Below are 22198 nucleotides of genomic sequence, written 5' to 3' on the forward strand. Positions count from 1 at the left end.
CCCCTGACAACCCCAACTAGTCACAGACATAGACTTCCAATCCAACACAGGATTATGTACCTGTAACCACGGAAAACCCAACATGATAGCATCATGTAAATTATGAAATACCAGAAATGGACAATCTTCCTGATGGGCTGGCGCCATGCGCATGGTCACCTGTGTCCAAAACTGGGGCTTATTTTTAGCCAAAGGTGTAGCATCAATGCCCCTTAAGGGAATAAGGTTCTGCAAAGGCTGCAAGGGGAAACCACAACGCCTGGCAAATTCAAAGTCCATTAAGTTCAAAGCGGCGCCTGAATCCACAAACGCCAAGACAGAAAATGATGACAATGAGCAGATCAAGGACACCGATAACAGAAATTTAGGTTGTACAGTACTGATGGTAAATGAACTAGCGATCCTCTTTGTCCGTTTAGGGCAGACTGAAATGACATGAGAAGCGTCACCACAATAATAACACAACCTATTCTGACGTCTGAGTCCTTGTCGTTCTGTCCTAGACAGAATCCTATCACACTGCATTGGCTCAGGACTCTGCTCTGAGGACAACGCCACAGCGCGCACAGTTCTGCGCTCCCGCAAGCGCCGATCAATCTGAATGGCCAAAGACATAGAATCACTCAGACCGACAGGCGTGGGAAACCCCACCATAACATCTTTAACGGATTCAGAAAGACCCTTTCTGAAAATTGCAGCCAAAGCATCATCATTCCATTCAGTCAACACAGACCATTTTCTAAATTTCTGACAATACAATTCTGCCGCCTCTTGACCCTGAGATAGGGCCAACAAGGTCTTCTCCGCTTGATCCACAGAATTAGGTTCATCATATAATAGTCCTAAAGCCTGAAAAAAGGAATCTACATTAAGCAAAGCCGGGTTCCCAGATTCCAGGGAAAATGCCCAATCCTGTGGATCACCACGCAGCAGGGAAATGATGATTTTAACCTGCTGAATAGAATCCCCAGAGGATCGAGGTCTCAAAGCAAAAAACAGTTTACAGTGGTTTTTAAAACTCAAAAATTTGGACCTGTCACCAAAAAACAAATCAGGAGTAGGAATCTTCGGCTCTAAAACAGGAGTCTGAACAATATAATCAGAAATTCCCTGTACCCTAGCAGCAAGCTGGTCTACACGAGAAGCTAATTCCTGAACATCCATGCTAACACAAGACTCAGCCACCCAGAGAAAAAGAGGGAAGAAAAGGCAAAGCAAACTACAGAGAAAAAAAAAATGACTCAACACCTTTCTTCCCTTCTTCTGAGATGCATTTAACTCATAGTGGGCCAGTTGTACTGTTATGATGTACTGACCGCAAAACCTAAACTAACACCGCAACTAGAAGTAGCCGTGGGCTGTGCCTAACAAACCCTAGACACCTCGACACAGCCAGAGGACTAAATACCCCTATAAATGGAAATAGGAATACTACCTTGCCTCAGAGCAGAACCCCAAAGGATAGGCAGCCCCCCACGAATATTGACTGTGAGTAGGAGAGGAAAGACACATGCAGGCAGAAAACAGGATTCAGCAAAGAGGCCACTCTAGCTAAATAGGGAAAGATAGGACAGAATACTAAGCGGTCAGTATTAAAAACCTTCCAAAAATATCCACAGCAGCTAAAACAAAAAGTTCCACAATCTAACTAAAGACATGGAATGTATATCTGCCACTCCAGAGAAAGACTGAGAAAATACTGATAATCTAAGCTGGACAAAAAACCACTGAATAGCACAGAATTATTAAGCACACAGCATGTGTGCCACAGAAACAAAACCAGACACTTATCTTTGCAGATTTGGCAGAAGGCAGATGGAACCAAACCAGGACCAAAACCTCCCAACAACCATGGACAACTGGCAAGGACTAATGAATCCTGCACGCCTAAATACCCCAGTCAGAACTGCAATCAGCAGATACACCTGACCAGGACTGCAACTCAGGGACAACTGCATTACCACCTACAACCACCGGAGGGAGCCCAAAAGCAGAATTCACAACAGGGGAGATCGGTGCCCTTTAACCCCCTTAATCCCATATGACGTACTATCCCGTCAAGGTGACCTGGGACTTAATTCCCAGTGACGGGATAGTAAGTCATATGCGATCAGCCGCGCTCACGGGGGGAGCGCGGCCGATCGCGGCCGGGTGTCAGCTGACTATCGCAGCTGAAATCCGGCACTATGTGCCAGGAGCGGTCACGGACCGCCCCCGGCACTTTAAACCCCCGGCACAATGTGATCAAACATGATCGCAGTGTACCGGCGGTACAGGGAAGCATCGCGCAGGGAGGGGGCTCCCTGCGTGCTTCCCTGAGACGATCGGTACAAGGCGATGTACTCACCTTGTACCGAGCGTCTCCTCCCTGCAGTCCCCGGATCCAAAATGGCCGCGGGGCTGCATCCGGGTAAGGCAGGGAGTACTTCCGGGTCCACAGCAGGCGCTGGTAAGCCTGCAGCGCTGTCAGTCAGATCGCTGATCTGACAGAGTGCTGTGCAAACTGTCAGATCAGCGATCTGTGATGTCCCCCCCTGGGACAAAGTAAAAAAGTTTAAAAAAAAAAAAAAAATTCCTAAATAAAGAAAAAAAATATATATATTATTCCCATAAATACATTTCTTTAAATAAAAAAAAATTTTTAAAAAAATCAATAAAATTACACATATTTAGTATCACCGCGTCCGTAACGACCCAACCAATAAAACTGTCCCACTAGTTAACCCCTTCAGTGAACACCGTAAGAAAAAAAAAAAAAAATGAGCCAAAAAACAACGCTTTGTTATCATACCGCTGAACAAAAAGTGGAATAACACGCGATCAAAAAGACGGATATAAATAACCATGGTACCGCTGAAAAAGTCATCTTGTCCCGCAAAAAACAAGCCACTATACAGCATCATAAGCAAAAAAATAAAAAAAGTTATAGTCCTCAGAATAAAGCGATGCCAAAATAATTATTTTTCTATAAAATAGCTTTTATCGTATAAAAGCGCCAAAACATTAAAAAATGATATAAATGAGATATCGCTGTAATTGTACTGACCCGACGAATAAAACTGCTTTATCAATTTTACCAAACGTGGAACGGTATAAACGCCTCCCCCAAAAGAAATTCATGAATAGCTGGTTTGTGGTCATTCTGCCTCACAAAAATCGGAATAAAAAGCGATAAAAAAATGTCATGTGCCCGAAAATGTTACCAGTAAAAACGTCCCGCAAAAAACAAGACCTCACATGATTCTGTGGACCAAAATATGGAAAAATTATAGGTCTCAAAATGTGGAGACGCAAAACCTTTTTTGCTATAAAAAGCGTCTTTTAGTGTGTGACAGCTGCCAATCATAAAAATCCAATATAAAAAAAACGCTATAAAAGTAAATCAAACCCCCCTTCATCACCCCCTTAGTTAGGGAAAAATAATAAAATTAAAAAAATGTATTGATTTCCATTTTCCCATTAGGATTAGGGCTAGGGCTAGGGTTGGAGCTAAAGTTAGGGTTAGGGTTGGGGCTAAAGTTAGGGTTTGGATTACATTTACGGTTGGGATTAGGGGTGTGTCAGGGTTAGGGCTGTGGTTAGGGTTAGGGGTGTGTTTGGATTAGGGTTTCAGGTACAATTGGGGGGTTTCCACTGTTCAGGCACATCAGGGGCTCTCCAAACGCGACATGGCTTCCGATCTCAATTCCAGCCAATTCTGCGTTGAAAAAATAAAACAGTGCTCCTTCCCTTCCGAGCTCTCCCGTGCGCCCAAACAGGGGTTTACCCCAACATATAGGGTATCCGCGTACTTGGGACAAATTGGACAACAACTTTTGGGGTCCAAGTTCTCTTGTTATCCTTGGGAAAATAAAAATTTGGGGGGGCTAAAAATCATTTTTGTGGGAAAAAAAAAGGATTTTTTATTTTCACGGCTCTGCGTTGTAAACTGTAGTGAAACACTTGGGGGTTCAAAGTTCTCACAACATATCTAGATAAGTTCCTTGGGAGGTCTAGTTTCCAATATGGGGTCACTTGTGGGGGGTTTGTATTGTTTGGGTACATCAGGGGCTCTGCAAATGCAACGTGACGCCTGCAGACCAATCCATCTAAGTCTGCATTCCAAATGGCGCTCCTTCCCTTCCGAGCTCTGCCAATGCGCCCAAACAGTGGTTCCCCCCCCCCCCCCCCCACATACGGGGTATCAGCGTACTCAGGACAAATTGGACAACAACTTTTGGGGTCCCATTTCTCCTGTTACCCTTGGGAAAATACAAAACTGGGGGCTAATAAATCATTTTTGTGAAAAAAAAAAAAGAATTTTTATTTTCACGGCTCTGCGCTATAAACTTCTGTGAAGCACTTGGGGGGTCTAAGTGCTCACCACACATCTAGATAAGTTCCTTAGGGGGTCTACTTTCCAAAATGGTGTCACTTGGGGGGGGGTTTCAATGTTTACGCACATCAGGGGCTGTCCAAATGCAACATGGCGTCCCATCTCAATTCCAGTCAATTTTGCATTGAAAAGTAAAATGGCGCTCCTTTCCTTCCGAGCTCTGCCATGCGCCCAAACAGTGGTTTACCCCCACATATGGGGTATCAGCGTACTCGGGGCAAATTGTACAACAACTTTTGGGGTCCATTTTCTCCTGTTACCCTTGGTAAAATAAGACAAATTGGAGCGGAAATAAATTTTGTGTGTAAAAAAGTTAAATGTTCATTTTTATTTAATTTAAACATTCCAAAAATTCCTGTGAAACACCTGAAGCGATAATAAACTTCTTGAATGTGGTTTTGAGCACCTTGAGGGGTGCAGTTTTTAGAATGGTGTCACACTTGGTTATTTTCTATCACATAGACCCCTCAAAATGACTTCAAATGAGATGTGGTCCCTTAAAAAAAAAAATGGTGTTGTAAAAATGAGAAATTGCTGGTCAACTTTTAACCCTTCTAACTCCCTAACAAAAAAAAAATTTTGGTTCCAAAATTGTGCTGATGTAAAGTAGACATGTGGAAAATGTTACTTAAGTATTTTGCGTGACATATCTCTGAAATTTTATGCCCTTAAATCACAAAGTTGGAAAAATGCGAAATTTTCAAAATTTTTGCCAAATTTCCATTTTTTTTACAAATAAACGCAAGTTATATCAAATAAAGTTTACCACTATCATGAAGTACAATATGTCACGAGAAAACAATGTCAGAATCGCCAAGATCCGTTGAAGCGTTCCAGAGTTATAACCTCAAAGGGACAGTGGTCAGAATTGTAAAAATTGGCCCGGTCATTAACGTGCAAACCACCCTCGGGGCTTAAGGGGTTAAGGGACCCACTCAGCCCAAAAAATCAGCCCAGACATCGCATCCCTCGTCGAAGGAGAGGATACGTGGAGGCGACACTCCACGTGCTCGCCTGTTGTTGGTTTTGGGAGATCGGAACCTTGAAAGGATCCGTCGCCCTTGTAATCCGATGAAAAATAAAAAGGATTTTTTTGTCTGAAAACCAGACCCATCATGGCATCCCACGTCGCAGGGGAGGATACGTGGAGGCGACACTCCGCGTGCTCGTCTGTTGGCTGAAAAAGAATACTGCGCTTCAAGAGGCTTCTGCCCAGTGAATCGCTTATTCGGATGCTCCATGTCCAGGTGAATGGCAAATGTTCTATGAGGGAGGTTAGTCCTTTTTAAGGACACTGCGTGATTCGGAGCAGAACCTGTTAGGCGTTTATCTGATCGTTCACTGTGCCGGTAACTGTAACCCGGACCTCTGGAGGGCATCTAGTCCTCTTGAAGGACATTGAGTGATCCAGGACAGAACCGGAATTCTTATCAACCTTCAGAGTCTGGTTGATGGTCTCAATAAGCGAATTCACCATTTCCTGGAACTCTGTTATTCCAGATCCAAGAAAACATCCGATTCAGGCTCAGAGTCTTGTTTCCTGCAAAACTCTGGTGAGAGAGCGAGAAAAAGATAGGACACGGATGCCAAGTCACGTGATTGCTCGGGTAACGTACTATGGATCCATTTTCTAGACGCCTGTACGTTTCTAGAATACTTGCGGCCCCTGCTAGCCGATGACTCCCGTGTAGGAGAGGATCCATTTACATCAGTCCTGCTAATGCTCCGATCCACAGGGGAATCACGGAGGGATTCAATCTCTTTGGCCAGAGAAGCCATGGATTGCTACAGTGACGAAGCCCACTCAGGTGAATTAGGTACACTGGGATTGGTGGTGGCGGAGGGCTCCAGAGTGCATTTGGGGTCACGGGCTTTGCAACATAAAGAAGGCTGCAATAGTCTTATTAGATCCTTTGGGAGCTTTGACCATATATATTTATATTTGTCCATAACAGTGGGAAGGCAGCGTGACAGGTGGTTCATGAGGGGGAGAAAAAAAAAAAAAACACAGCATGTGCCTTGCTCCCTGATCCGTGCTCTGTAGTGAGCGAAAACAAGCAATGCAGGGATTAATCGCCTGTCAAAAATGTGGCCAAGCAATCCGTGGGACAAACGGTTCATTATCCAATGCAGATCATCACGTACTCCCTTACAGAGGTGATTGTGACTCTCAACCCCGGGGGGGGGGGGCGAAATAGACTGCAGAAATAGTCTTACCCAGGTTCTATGCCTCACGATCGTCTGTGCTTCTGAGAGGATGCAGCTCCAGACTGGGGAAGATACCTGGACCCGGAGGCGAGGTGGGAGGAGGAAGGCAGCCGGAAACTCAGCAATGGAAACTCTGTGCCCTGTACTGGCCGCCGAGACTTCCTGTGGGAGGAGGTCTCGAACTGCAAGAAGCACCAAAAGAAGAGGCGTAGCCATTGGGAACGCGCGCAATGGGGATGAGTTTCCGGCCTAGCAGAGGCCGAAGCCGGGGGCTACATTTTTAGCGCCAGCTGGACGGATACCGGAAGGAATGCGACAGGTGCTCAGGAGCCCCTTCCCCCGCTGTATCTGGCCCAGGTACTCACTGCTGGGAACCGGTAGGGCCGTGGAGTAAAATGCAGAGCTCAACTGCTCTGCCTGAAGGTTAGCTGCCGGAGCCACCTTAGCGCGATCTAGTGTGGGCGGCAGTTGCCGGATGGCAGAGTACACAGCTCTATTCAGCAGGTCAGAGTGCTGTCGCTGTTTGGACGGTGCAGGGATAAAGAAGAAGGAACCCTCGATCCGCCATCCCTTTAATAGGGAGGTGGAGAGGGACTGTCTGCCTCCTTGTATCATCGGCTTTAACAGTGGTGATGCAGTCGGGGCTGCACGGACGCCAAGGAAGTGCCTCTGTACATCCAAGGGGTTCAATCCCCTAGGATGGGGGGGGACATGGCTGGTTGTCCAGCATTAGGCCTGGCTGAAGAAGAGGGTACATGGAGGTGATACTCCATGTGCTCGTCTGTTGATGGTGTGGGGAGATCGGTGCCCTTCAAGGGACTTGTCGCCCCTAAAAATCAGCTCAGGTATGGCGTCCCTCCTCGCAGGAGAGGAAACGTGGAGGCGACACTCCACGTGCTCGCCTGTTCTTGTTTCGAGGAGATCGGAGCCTTGAAAGGATCTGTCGCCCCTTCGTCTGAGGAAAAAGTAAACAAAAGTGTAAAAATGAAAAAAATTTAAAATTTAAAATAAAAAAATAATTTTTGGTCTGAAGACCAGACCCTTGTGCCTCCTACGGACACTAAGCAAGAACTGGTTAGCTGAGAGCCAGCAGGAGGGTGTATACTGCAGAGGAGGAGCTAACTTTTTTGTATCACTTAGTATCAGTTCCTGGTGGCAGCAGCATACACCACGGTCTGTGTCCCCCAATGTGGTGAAGGAGAAATAATTATGTTTGCATCGGTTTATTTTGAGAGCTATAACTTATTTTTTGGCTGATGGAGCTGTATGGCGGATTGTTTTTTTGCTGGACAAGATGATGTTTTTAGCAATACCATTTTTATTTACATTAGTTTTTTTTATCATGCTTTATTCCACTTTTTGTTCAGTCGTATGATAAAGCATTGTTTTTTTGCCTCATTTTTTACGGTGTTCACTAAAGGGGTTAACTAGTGACAGTTTTATACACTGTTCAAAATTATTATGCAAATAATATTTCCTCATATTTTCTCTAAATTACCTATCTGAATTGCAGTCATTGTTATTTTCCAGTCATCTACTTTTCTAGTATAATTGCAATGCTTTGGAACAAACTGCCTATGAAAACAATATCTTTTAAACAAAAATAAAACACTCAAAATGCATGTTCCAAATTATTATGCACAGCAGAGTTTAACCTTTTTTTTTTATTATTTTGAACAAAAAAAATGGTCAATTGTGAAGTTATAAGCATTATCAGCTTATTACAAAATGAAATCAAACAGTTTTCAAGTGAAAACTTTATTCTAGGTGATGTTACATTTGCACATAGGACCTTTTGTTCGAAAGAAGCTTCTGAACTCTCTCGTCCATTGAATTTGTCAGTTTTTGGATGGTTTCTGCTTCAATTGTTTTGCATGTGGACAGAATACCCTCCCAGAGCTGTTGCTTACATGTGAACTGCCTCCCGCCATCATAGACACTCCTTTTGATGATGCTCCAGAGGTTCTCAATGGGGTTGAGGTCAGGGGAAGATGGTGGCCACACCATAAGCTTGTCCTCTTTTATGCCCATAGCAGCCAGAGATGCAGATGTGTTTTTTGCAGCATGAGACGGTGCATTATCATGCATGAAAATGATCTTGCTGCGGAAAGCACGGTTCTTCCTCTTGAACCATGGCAGGAAGTGTTGTTTTAGAAACTCCACATAGACTATGGAGTTCATCTTCACCCCTTCAGGGATCATAAAGGGGCCGACAATCTCTCTCCCCATGATTCCAGCCCAAAACATTACTCCACCTCCTCCTTGTTGGCGCCTTAGCCGTGTTTTCATGGGGTGTCCATCAACCAGCCATCCTCCACTCCATCCATCTGGACCATCGAGCGTTGCACGGCACTCATCGGTGAACAAAACAGTTTGGAAGTCAGTCTTCATGTATCGTTTGGCCCACTGGAGCCGTTTCTGCTTGTGTGCAGTGGATACAGGTGGTCGACAGGATAGCTCAGACACCGCAATATGAAATATGTGTGCTTTTATTGCATTGTTTTTTTTTCATGTTAATATCTTAAAAATTACAAAACGACAAAAAGTATGTGCATGTGTAAAATTATATATATATATATATATATATATATATATATATATATATATATATATATATATATACACACACACACATACATACATATATATACATATATACATACACACACACACACACACACACACACACATACACATACACACTTTTTATTGTTCTTATAAGGTATAGTATGCAGTAGCATTGATATGCCTTATAGCCTGTCAGCCCTGCAGACACAAGTTAGTTGGGTCATGTGCTGCACATGATCTAACCAAATTGCTAGTGCCTTGTGACCCAGATGGCAACGATTGGAGCCACGCAATGATGTTGCAGGGCAGAGGGGCTTTATTCCCTCTACCTGTTCGCTAAATGCAGTGACCACAGCATTTAGGGGGTTACAGTGTCGGGAGCAGTGCAGGCGATGCTCATGGCACCGAGAGCCAGCTGTCAGAATCAGCTGACACACGGTGGCGATCACGTACGCACAGGCTCTGCGCACTCAAAATCGCTAGGACGTTCCATACATCCTAGGTGGGAAGCACCAGGCGACCTGGTTGTATAGATTCATTTTAGATTGTGAAGGGGTTAAAGGGAACTTTGAAATAGAAAAATGTAGCATAAAAATACTTACACATATAGACAATTCTTTTCATCCAAAGACCCTCTCTCATAGACATCTGTAAGACGTCTCCTAATCACTTTGATGCTTCTAGAAAAGGAAATTAAGGTAAAGCGGTTATAACGTTATATATGAGATACAATGGCATGTAAAGTTTGGGCACCTCTGGTCAAAATTATTGTTAAATGTGAACAATTAAGCAAGTTGAAGATGAATGATCCCTAAAAGGCCTAAAGTTAAAAATTACACATTTCCTTGGTATCTTAGGCAAAAAAAAGTTTACATTTTAAAAATTACAATGGAAAATGAGCCAATGCAAAAGTTTGGGCACCCTTGGAGATTTGTGTGCTCAAATAACTTAGCCTTAAGGTCTGAAACCTTGGTCAAAGTGCACTCGTTGAGTTAATGGATGCAGAAATTTCTGCACCATTTCTGCATCTCTTGGCAGGAAAACCGCTGGCAAAAACACACAGAGAATTGACATGCTACAGATTATTTTCTGCACCAAATCTGCAAGTCACAAATACTCAACGTGTGCATGACACTTTAGGTTTCTCATTCACTTTGTTGGTATTAGGATTGCTTCAGGTTTTGCTAGCAAATCTGCATGGCAAAAAACGCACCAAATGTGCAACGTGTGCATAAGCCCCAATTAGCCTGTTAGGCTATGTTCACACGTTCAGGATTTCCATCCTTTTTTTTTCCTGACTGAAACTGCAGGTCTCTGCAGAAAACGCAGGTGCGTTTTTTGGTGCGTTTTTGGTGCGTTTTTTGGTGCGTTTTTTAGTGCGTTTTTTAGTGCGTTTTTTAGTGCGTTTTTTTATGCAGTTTTGTCTGCAGATTGTCTGTGTTTGACAGAAATAAAGTTTACTGCAGTGGGGGGGGGGGGGAAAAAAAAAAAGAAATGATGTCATTTCCTTGTCCAACCCTTTTCTTCTTCCATCCTCCATTTTGGGACTAAACACCAAAATGAGTGGACGTGTTTTGAATGACAGCGCTCCGCGTTTTGCGCCGCATGCGTCACTGCAGCGCACGCATCCGGGCGCAGAGGACGCAGCAAGTTGCATTTTTGCTGCGTCCAAAATCAATCAAAAAAAGGACGCATGCGGTGCAAAACGCAGCGTTGTGCATGCGTTTTGCTGCGTTTTACTTTGCGTTGTGTGTTGCGGCGCCGACGCTGCGGCGCACAACGCAAATGTGAACATAGCCTAAGTGCCACGTGCCACGTATTTCAGTGCCACGTGCCACGTATTTCAGTGCCACGTGCCACGTATTTAAGTGCCACGTGCCACGTATTTAAGTGCCACGTATTTAAGTGCCACGTGCCACGTATTTAAGTGCCACGTATTTCAGTGCCACGTATTTCAGTGCCACGTGCCACGTATTTTAGTGCCACGTGCCACGTATTTCAGTGCCACGTGCCACGTATTTCAGTGCCACGTGCCACGTATTTCAGTGCCACGTGCCACAATTTAAGTGCCACGTGCCACGTATTTCAGTGCCACGTATTTCAGTGCCACGTGCCACGTATTTCAGTGACACGTATCACGTATTTAAGTGACACGTATCACGTATTTAAGTGACACGTATCACGTATTTAAGTGACACGTATCACGTATAAGTGACACGTGTCACGTATTTAAGTGACACGTATCACGTATAAGTGACACGTGTCACGTATTTAAGTGACACGTATCACGTATAAGTGACACGTGTCACGTATTTAAGTGCCACGTATCCCACGAAGATTTTCCATGGAGAACAGACACATCCAGAGATATGTCTGCTCTCCACGGCTGCAGCAACACACTGACAGGAGCCATAGTTCCTGTCGGTGTGTCACTGCGCATGCGCGAGCGAGTTAACCAGCGGTCATTGACCCCGGCTCTCTCGCTTAACGGCAGTGCTGCGTGGGAAAGTTCAACGCAGCTGTACTGCCGTTAACCGAGACGCCGGAGTCATTGAACTCCGGAACAGTACGCGATACACTGCTAGGAGCTTAGCTCCTGGCAGTGTATCGCCGGAGAGCAGCCGATCGGCGTGGGACACTCGTTTTATGGATTCTGCGGACAGGGAGTATGGATTTGATTTTTTATTTTGTGATTTTTTCCTGGAGGATCGAGGGCTTCGCCTACAAGTGTGCTGTTGGTGAGTATATACTCTGTGTTATGTGTTGTATGTACTGTGTGTCATGTATGTGTATTGTGTGTGTTTTGTGTAACTTTACCATTGTGCTAAGTCGCTGGACACAGGGACAACTCTCCCATCCTAATACCGGATGGGAGTAGTAGTCCCATACGGCGACTTGGCACAATGGAGGCACTATCGTCGCATGGGGACACACAGACATACCAGATCAATCAGACGCCCGACATCGATCCCCATGCGACGGTATGCCTCCATGATGACAGTCTTCAGGAACGACACTCCGCCCACGCACTTCCGGCCCCGCACTTCCGCCGGCTTCCCCGCACTTCCTGCAGCTGCGGTTCTGCACATCAAACCGCAGTAAAACCCGCAGATATATTTTTGATCTGCGTGTTTTACTGCGATTTTGACCTCACAATGGAGGTCTATGGGTGCAGAACCGCTGCGGTTCAGGAAGAAGAATTGACATGCTCCTTCTTTTTTCCGGGAGCTATTCAGCGCGGCTTTTTTTTTAAATTTCCGGACCATGTGCACAGTGTGTCCTGTTTTCCATAGGGTACAGTGTACTGTACCCTGCATGGAAAACAGCTGCGGAACCGCAGCGGCAAAACCGCCGCGGTTCCGCGGTAAAAAACGCACTGTGTGAACATGGCCTTAGGGTTATGGCTTGTTCACCATCATCGTTAGGAAAGGCCAGGTGATGCAAATTTCCCAACTTTAAAAAATCCAGCCTCCTCTAACCTTGCGCCAAAAAACAGCAGCCATGGGTTCTTCTAAGCAGCTGCCTAGTAAAGATGAGTGAATTTGCTCGGGTTCCCTCTTATTCGGCAAGCTATAGCGCTTGCCAAATAGGCTGCAGAGGAAACCCGGCTTCCTGGATCGCGCCGGCCAATCAGCTGATCGGCGCCGCAGCTGCATGGAGCACCCAAAAAAAACCAAAAAAAAAAACAACAATATAATTTTTTTTTGCCTAAAATACAAAGGAAATGTGACATCTTTAACTTCAGGCCTTTTAGAGATCATTTAATCTTCAACTTGCTTTACTGTTCACAATAACGGTAATTTTAACAAGCGGATTATATGGGAAGCAATAAGGTGGACATGTCTGCAAGAAAATGCAATCTCTCACAGTAATACATACATGTGAACTACTAGACAAAGACAGTTGTGAGAAAATGTGGATATTTATTATTTTGTAACCTGTCAGGAATATGATATTTGATTGTCTATGATCACGCACACTGAGCTCTGCTACGTCCAAGAGCTGAGTACCGATACACGCTGCAGACTCGACCCCCCTTTTCTCTGCCTGCTAGCAAAGCGAAATTCTAAGCCACTCTTTCGCCCCATTTCGACAGGAATGTCTTTGTTTGCAACTGTGAAGCCGAAAGTAAAGAGTAGCAAAGCATGGCAATTCCTTTGTGTAGCTACAGTGGTCCTTTAAGACCAAATATATCAAAACAGGATAGTCACAGAAATAGGCTGTTCATATTTCCGGAAACCGCAGGGACAAGGCTCCTAACTGGTGGGGTTGGGGAGCCCAGCGCTTAGCCGAAAGTGAGAAATGCATTACTGTTTAACTAGGGCTCCTAGCCAAAACGTGTTTCCAATTAAATTAACTTTCAGGACGTGCTGAGCATAGTGATAACTTTGCCTTTCTGATACGAGAGTCATACGCCAAAATGTGTAAAAATCGCTTTTCATAATGTTAAGAAAGGGGAGTATTCAGCCTCTGAGTGAGGTCACCACAGGGGGAGTGCTTTGGTATTAGGGCACGGAGATAAGCGAGTGAGACATCAGTCTTTACCAGTCTTGTCCAAGGAATGAGCTGAGAGTCCTATCTGTCATGCACTGGGATATATGCCCTTCCCCCACAGCACATGGTCAGCCATGATATGAAAGAACCGTAAGTCGATTTTCTTCTGTTAATCCCTTTTTATTTGTAATTGTACTGTACATATGATACTTGTCTTTTATAATATCCTTTTACCCTTTTGTAAACACTGCCTACCTTTTTGGAATAAAATATAGAATTACTAGCTTCGTTTCTCCTTGCTCTATCACATACTGTCACGTCCTCTGAAGTGAATTACGCTACTATTTTGGGTTGGCTCCGGACCAGTTATTAATTAAGGAATCGGAGCTAGTGGCAGCGGATTTGTCTTGTGCGTGTTGTTTTTCTAAATGTGCAGCACTAGTGTTTGAGAAATCTAGTACACATCTGGCTGGACACTTTTTTGTATTGCAAAAGGGCCCACAATCTTCTTGACAAAAAGGTTTTGCAGCAGCTCAAAAACTATAAAGAATAGTAAAAACTCTACTATAAACTATTATAAGGGCTGGTCGCATTAACTAAAAAGCTCCACACAGGCAGCAATACATCTAAAATATGCAACGTTTAGTCATTTATAAAAATACTACGATCCGCAGTCCGTTCATAGAACAGACTACGATCAACCTACTAGTCAAAACCCACCATGGGGGACATCCACAATCGCATTACTGGGGTAGGCTCCTTGCTAATATTGCCCAGCTACAATGACCCTGGAATCTACCAAAAATGGGACAGTCATAAATCAACACAAGTGGACATTTAGAATTTCCCTACGTGACGTTTCCAGGGCTTGCTAATGGTACTCAACTCAGAGAAACCATAAGGATTATAATTTCACTGGCTGGTTTGGCCATTAGACCCAGTACACAAATAACTGTTAGAAAATCCCTTGTAAGTTGGGTGTGATCAGCCAACAAAGTTCACAAATGGTGGACTGTTAAAGGGAACCCGTCGGCATATTCATGTTGAGTGAACTGTGGGCAGCATGAATCAGAGCCTGGCTGTGCTACTGCAGTTGTGGATGTTTTTCTCTGGGAAACGGCAAACAGGAACAGCATTTGTCACATAGCTAGTTCAAGACAAGTCCCCTGTGACTTCTCCCTGCCCCAATCCCCAAGATTGACAGGCCTTGCTCTATATGTGTATAACAAATCACCTGTCAGTCCAGGGGAGAAGGATGGGGGAGGGATAGAGGATGCTAGTAGTCATCTGAGACACAGTTCCCGGGCTTTATAAAGAATCTTTTCTCTGGAAGGTCACAGCTTTCAGATTTTCAATGTCTGATCCTTGCTGCCCACAGTTTAGGGAGTATGTTCAGCTGTCAGGTTCTCCTTCAGCAAACAGACAGTTCAAGTCTTCAATATAATTGTGCTGATTAATAAGAGTGACGGGTCACCAACCCACAGTGTGTAAGAAAATTAGACCACAGATGGAAAGATTTTTCTCCAGTGACCAGAACATTGTTTTTCATAGAATGAGAAATGGTGCATTTCCTAATTTATACTTCTATGCCGATTTTTACCATTCACAACTAGTGATGGGCGAACCCTTGGATGTTTGGGTCCGGTGGGTTCGGTCGAACAGTTAAAAAGAGTTTTGTTTGGGTACAAGAACAGTACCCGAACCCGGAACCCATTCACTTAAATGGGGCGCCCAAACATCCAGTCTTTGCCATGCTGTCATGTGCATGACAACACGGTAAACACTGCCTCTGCTTGGCAGTAAAATCATTACCAGCCAGTAAGGGGCCATGGATATTAGCCCCCCCAGCCACCCAGAAAAGGCCTGTCTATTAGATGCGTCAATTATGGCACTTTGAATTACATGAATTACAGCACTGGACAGAACATTGTGAGGGATATGGTTGTTTTTTTTTTTTTTGTTTTTTTGTTTGTTTTTTTAACAGGAGACCATGGCTTCAATGGAATTGGCATTAGGCAAGGATAACCGTCTGTTATTTTTAAATGGAAAAAGTAAAAGTGTGTGGTTTTTTTTATTTCCAAAGAATTACTTAACCCCTTCACCCCAAAGCCTGTTTTCACCTAAGTGACACGGCCAATTTTTACAATTCTGACCACTGTCACTTTATGAGGTCATAACTCTGAAACGCTTCAACGGATCCTGGTGATTCTGACATTGTTTTCTCGTGACATATTGTACTTTATGATAGTGGTAAAATTTCTTCGATATGACTTGCATTTATTTGTGAAAAAAACAGAAATTTGTCGAAAATTATGAAAATTTAGCAATTTTCAAATTTTTCGTTTTTATGCCCTTAAATTAGAGAGTTATATCACATAATATAGTTAATAAACAACATTTCCCACATGTCTGCTTTACATCAGCACAATTTTGGAAACATAATTTTTTTTTGTTAGGGAGTTATAAGGGTTAAAAGTTGACCAGCGATTTCTCATTTTTGCAACAAAATTTGCAAAACCATTTTTTTTACGGACCACCTCACACTTGAAGTGACTTTGAGGGGTCTATATGACAGAAAATGTCCAAAAGTGACACCATTCTAAAAACTGCACCCCTCAAGGTACTCTAAACCACATTCAAAAAGTTTATTAACCCTTCAGGTGCTTCACAAGAATTTTTGGAATGTTTAAAAAAAATTGAACATTTAACTTTTTTTTCACAAAATTTTTACTTCAGATCCAATTTGTTTTATTTTACCAAGGGTAACAGGAGAAATTGGACCAAAAAAGTTGTTGTACAATTTGTCCTGAGTACGCCGATACCCCACATGTTGGGGTAAACCATTGATTGGGCACATGGCAGAGCTCGGAAGGGAAGGAGCGCCATTTGACTTTTCAATGCAAAATTGGCTGGAATTGAGATCGGAACCCATGTCGTGTTTGGAGAGCCCCTGACGTGCCTAAACAGTGGAAACCCCCACAAGTGACACCATTTTGGAAAGTAGACCCTCTAAGGAACTAATCTAGATGTGTGGTGAGCACTTTGAACCTCCAAGTGCTTCACAGAAGTTTATAATGTGGAGCCGTAAAAAAAATTAATATTAATTTTCACAAAAAATGATCTTTTTGCCCCAAATTTTTTATTTTCCCAAGGGTAGCAGGATAAATTGGACCCCAAAAGTTGTTGTGCAATTTGTCCTGAGTACGCTGATACTTCATATATGGGGATAAACCACTGTTTGGGCGCATGGCAGAGCTCGGAAGGGAAGGAGCGCCATTTGACTTTTCAATGCAAAAGTGGCTGGAATTGAGATCGGAACCCATGTCGTGTTTGGAGAGCCCCTGACGTGCCTAAACAGTGGAAACCCCCACAAGTGACACCATTTTGGAAAGTAGACCCTCTAAGGAACTAATCTAGATGTGTGGTGAGCACTTTGAACCTCCAAGTGCTTCACAGAAGTTTATAATGTGGAGCCGTAAAAAAAATTAATATTAATTTTCACAAAAAATGATCTTTTTGCCCCAAATTTTTTATTTTCCCAAGGGTAGCAGGATAAATTGGACCCCAAAAGTTGTTGTGCAATTTGTCCTGAGTACGCTGATACTTCATATATGGGGATAAACCACTGTTTGGGCGCATGGCAGAGCTCGGAAGGGAAGGAGCGCCATTTGACTTTTCAATGCAAAAGTGGCTGGAATTGAGATCGGAACCCATGTCGTGTTTGGAGAGCCCCTGACGTGCCTAAACAGTGGAAACCCCCACAAGTGACACCATTTTGGAAAGTAGACCCTCTAAGGAACTAATCTAGATGTGTGGTGAGCACTTTGAACCTCCAAGTGCTTCACAGAAGTTTATAATGTGGAGCCGTAAAAAAAATTAATATTTTCACAAAAAATGATCTTTTTGCCCCAAATTTTTTATTTTCCCAAGGGTAGCAGGATAAATTGGACCCCAAAAGTTGTTGTGCAATTTGTCCTGAGTACGCTGATACTTCATATATGGGGATAAACCACTGTTTGGGCGCATGGCAGAGCTCGGAAGGGAAGGAGCGCCATTTGACTTTTCAATGCAAAAGTGGCTGGAATTGAGATCGGAACCCATGTCGTGTTTGGAGAGCCCCTGACGTGCCTAAACAGTGGAAACCCCCACAAGTGACACCATTTTGGAAAGAAGACCCCCTAAGGAACTTATTTAGATGTGTGGTGAGCACTTTTAACCCCCAGTTGTTTCACTAAAGTTTAGAATGTAGCGCTGTGAAAATCAAAAAATCATTTTTTCTTTCCACAAAATGATGTTTTAGCCCGCAATTTTTTTTCCCCCAAGGGTAACAGGAGAAATTGGACCACAAAAGTTATTGTCCAATTTGTCCTGAGTACGCTGATACCCCATACATTGGGGGGAACCACTGTTTGGGCGCACGGCAGAGCTCGGAAGGGAAGGAGCGCCGTTTGAAATGCAGACTTAGATGGATTGGTCTGCAGGTGTCATGTTGCATTTGCAGAGCCCCTGATGTACCTAAACAGTAGAAACCCCCCACAAGTGACCCCATATTGGAAACTAGACCCCCCACGGAACTTATCTAGATGTGTTGTGAGAACTTTGAACCAACAAGTGTTTCACTACAGTTTATCACGCAGAGCCATGAAAATAAAAAATATTTTTTTTTCCACGAAAATTATATTTTAGCCCCCACATTTTTATTTTCCCAAGGGTAACAGGAGAAATTGGACAACAAAAGTTGTTGTCCAATTTGTCCTGAGTACGCTGATACTTCATATATGGGGATAAACCACTGTTTGGGCGCACGGCAGAGCTCGGAAGGGAAGGAGCGCCGTTTGAAATGCAGACTTAGATGGATTGGTCTGCAGGTGTCATGTTGCATTTGCAGAGCCCCTGCTGTACCTAAACAGTAGAAACCCCCCACAAGTGACCCCATATTGGAAACTAGACCCCCCACGGAACTTATCTAGATGTGTTGTGAAAACTTTGAACCCCCAAGTGCTTCACTACAGTTTATAACGCAGAGCCGCGAAAATAAAAAATATATTTTTTTCCACGAAAATTATATTTTAGCCCCCATGTTTTTATTTTCCCAAGGGTAAGGCTGGTTTCACACTTGCGTTTTTTTTTAAAAACGCATGTGTGAAAAAACGCATGTAATCGCGGTAAAACGCATGCGTTTTTTTAGACGCATGCGTTTTTATAGAAAAACACAAGAAAACAAGAAAAAACCAAAAAACCCTAACCCTACCCCTAACCCTACCCCTACCCCTAACCTGAAATACGTGGCACTGAAATACGTGGCACTGAAATACGTGGCACTGAAATACGTTTATATACGTATATACGTATATAAGTGCCACGATATTTCAGTGGCCACGTATATAAGTGCCACGTATTTAAGTGCCACGTATTTCACGTAAATGCCACGATATTTCAGTGCCACGTATTTCACTGAAATACCGTGGCACTTAAATACGTGGCACTGAAATACGTGGCACTGAAATACGTGGCACTGAAATACGTGGCACTGAAATACGTGGCACTGAAATACGTGGCACTATGACTGTCAGAAAATGTTCATTAAACGGTTAGGGATGAGTTTAGGGGTAGGGTTAGGGTTAGGGTTTGGATCCCTTTATCACCTTGATGGTGGTGGGTGACTTTTCAGTGTGTGTTCTGTTTTTTTTCTATAAAAACGCATGCGTTTTTAACGCAAACAAACGCGTTGAGATCGGACGCCATGTCGCGTTTGGAGAGCCCCTGATGTGCCTAAACAGTGAAAACTCCCCAATTCTAACTGAAACCCTAACCCCAACCCTAACCCTAGTCCTAACCCTAGCGCTACTTTCACACTAGCGTTTTTTTGCATACGTCGCAATGCGTCGTTTTGGCGAAAAAACGCATCCTGCAAAGTCATCTGCAGGATGCGTTTTTTCCCCATAGACTAACATTAGCGACGTATTGACACACGTCGCAAGCGTCGTGCGACGGTTGCGTCGTGTTGTGGCGGACCGCCGGCAGCAAAAAACGTTACATGTAACTTTTTTTGTGCTGACGGTCCACCATTTCCGACCGCGCATGCGCGGCTGGAACTCCGCCCCCACCTCCCCGCACCTCACAATGGGGCAGCGGATGCGTGGAAAAACAGCATCCGCTGCCCCCGTTGTGCGGCGCTTGCACAGTATGCGTCGGTACGTCGGGCCGACGCAGCGCGACGGCCCCGTACCGACGCTAGTGTGAAAGTAGCCTAACGGGAAAATGGAAATAAATATATTTTTTTAAATTTTATTATTTTTCCTAACTAAGGGGGTGATGAAGGGGGATTTGATTTACTTATATAGCGTTTTTTGGGCGGATTTTTATGGTTGGCAGCCATCACACACTAAAAGACGCTTTTTATTGCAAACAATAGTTTTTGCATCACCACATTTTGAGAGCTATAATTTTTCCATATTTTGGTCCACAGAGTCATGTGAGATCTTGTTTTTTGCGGGACGAGTTGACGTTTTTGCTGGTACCATTTTTGGGTACATGACATTTTTTGATCGCTTTTTATTCCGATTTTTGGGAGGCGGAATGAACAAAAACCAGCAATTCCTGAAATTCTTTTAGGGGGTGCGTTTATACCGTTCCGCGTTTGGTAAAAAGGATAAAGCAGTTTTATTCTTCGGGTCAGTACGATTACAGCGATACCTCATTTATATAATTTTTTTATGTTTTGGCGCTTTTACACAATAAAAACTATTTTATATAAAAAATAATTGTTTTTGCATCGCTTTATTCTGAGAGCTATAACTTTTTTATTTTTCTGCTGATGATGCTGTATGGCGGCTTTTTTTTTGCGGGACAAGATGACGTTTTCAGCAGTACCATGGTTATTTATATCCGTCTTTTTGATCGCGTGTTATTCCACTTTTTGTTTGGCGGTATGAGAATAAAGCGTTGTTTTTTGCCTCGGTTTTTTTTTTTTTTTTTTTACGGTGTTCACTGAAGGGGTTAACTAGTGATATAGTTTTATAGGTGGGGTTGTTACGGACGCGGCGATACTAAATATGTGTACTTTTATTGTGTGGTTTTTTTTTATTTAGATAAAGAAATGTATTTATGGGAATATATTTATTTATTTTTTTCTTTATTTAGGAATTTTTTTTTTTTTTTTTTTACACATGTGGAAAAATTTTTTTTTTACTTTTTTACTTTGTCCCAGGAGGGGACATCACAGATCGGTGATCAGACCGTGTGCATAGCACTCGGTCTGATCACCGATGTGCCAGGCACATTGCAGGGGCTTGCCGGCGCCTGCTATGAGGATTCTCAGCAGACGCCGGCAAGCAGGGTCATCTTATGACCCGGAAGGAGTCCTGCGGCCATCTTGGATCCGGGGACTCCTTCCAGGTCACCGGAGCAGCGCGATCTCATCGCGTTGCTCCGGTGGGAGAGCGCAGGGAGCCCCCGTCCCTGCGCGATCCCCCTCTATGCCGCTGTCACTATTGACAGCGGCATCAGAGGGGTTAAATGCCCGCGATCGGCGACAGCGCCGATCGTGGGCATTGCTGCGGGGTGTCAGCTGTCATATACAGCTGACACCCGCACCCGATCACCGCGGCGCTCAGCGTGAGACCGCGGTGATCGGGGCGCCGTACTAGTACTGCGGCTGTCAGTAATGCAGTGCCGGCAGCGCAGTACTAGTACGGCGCATGTCGGGAAGGGGTTAATACTGCCTGTGTGTTTATTTACAATACTATAGGATTAGTAATGGATAGGCATCTTATAGACGCCTCTCCATTACTAAGCTGTGGGTTTGATGTCATCGGACAATACAAAGGCGATATCCACCCCACAAATATGAAGCCCACTTGCCACCGCCATAAGGCAAGTGGGAGGAGTCTGGCAAAGCACCAGAATTGGCACATCTAACAGATGCACCTTTTCTGGGCAGCTGCGGGCTGCTATTTTTAGACTGGGGGTGGCACTATCCATGGCCCCTTACCAGTCTGAGAATACCAGCCCCCAGCAGTCTGCTTTAGCTTGTCTGCTTGTCAAAAATAAAGGGGGAACCCACGCAGTTTTTTGGTTGTTTTTTTTTAACAATTGTTTTAAATCATTTAAAAAAAACGGATTAATGACCCCTTCTTGATAGTCAGCCTTGCTAAAGCTGACAGCTAAGGGTAGCAGCCAGTAGCTGTCAGTTTTGCCTGAATGGTTAGCAAAAATACAGAACGCATGCAGTTTTGTTTTTTTTATTTATTTAGAGAGCAGGCATCGGCTGATGAACACTCCCATCATCCGCCGCCTGCTCTCGCTGTTACTAGCAGCAGCAAGCGCTGGCTGATGGGAGTAGTAGTCCCATCCACTGATACCAGTGACCGGACATGAGCTTATTACCTCCATTCTCAGTTGCGGAATCATGCAGTCACCTGACAGCGATGGGGCTGTGGCTCTCTGACCGGCAGTATTAATCCTACTGCCAATCAGAGCCGCCGTTGTTTATCGAGAAACACCCAGTGTTCAAAGTGCCGAACCAGAACAGTAAAAAGGATGTCCAGACGA

At 44.0% G+C, this 22198-nt stretch overlaps 1 protein-coding gene across 1 annotated transcript in view; it reads right to left on the reverse strand.

Moving 5' to 3' along the window:
* Positions 1-22198, reverse strand: part of GSS (glutathione synthetase) — a 59942-nt gene that overhangs the window by 17382 nt on the left and 20362 nt on the right. The window contains exon 8 of the mRNA XM_077251867.1: positions 9754-9831. Coding sequence (XP_077107982.1) covers positions 9754-9831 — 78 coding nt within the window. The remainder of the gene's footprint in view (positions 1-9753; positions 9832-22198) is intronic.

Source organism: Ranitomeya variabilis, chromosome 4, assembly GCF_051348905.1.
Source record: "Ranitomeya variabilis isolate aRanVar5 chromosome 4, aRanVar5.hap1, whole genome shotgun sequence".
NCBI classification, from domain to species: Eukaryota; Metazoa; Chordata; class Amphibia; order Anura; family Dendrobatidae; genus Ranitomeya; species Ranitomeya variabilis.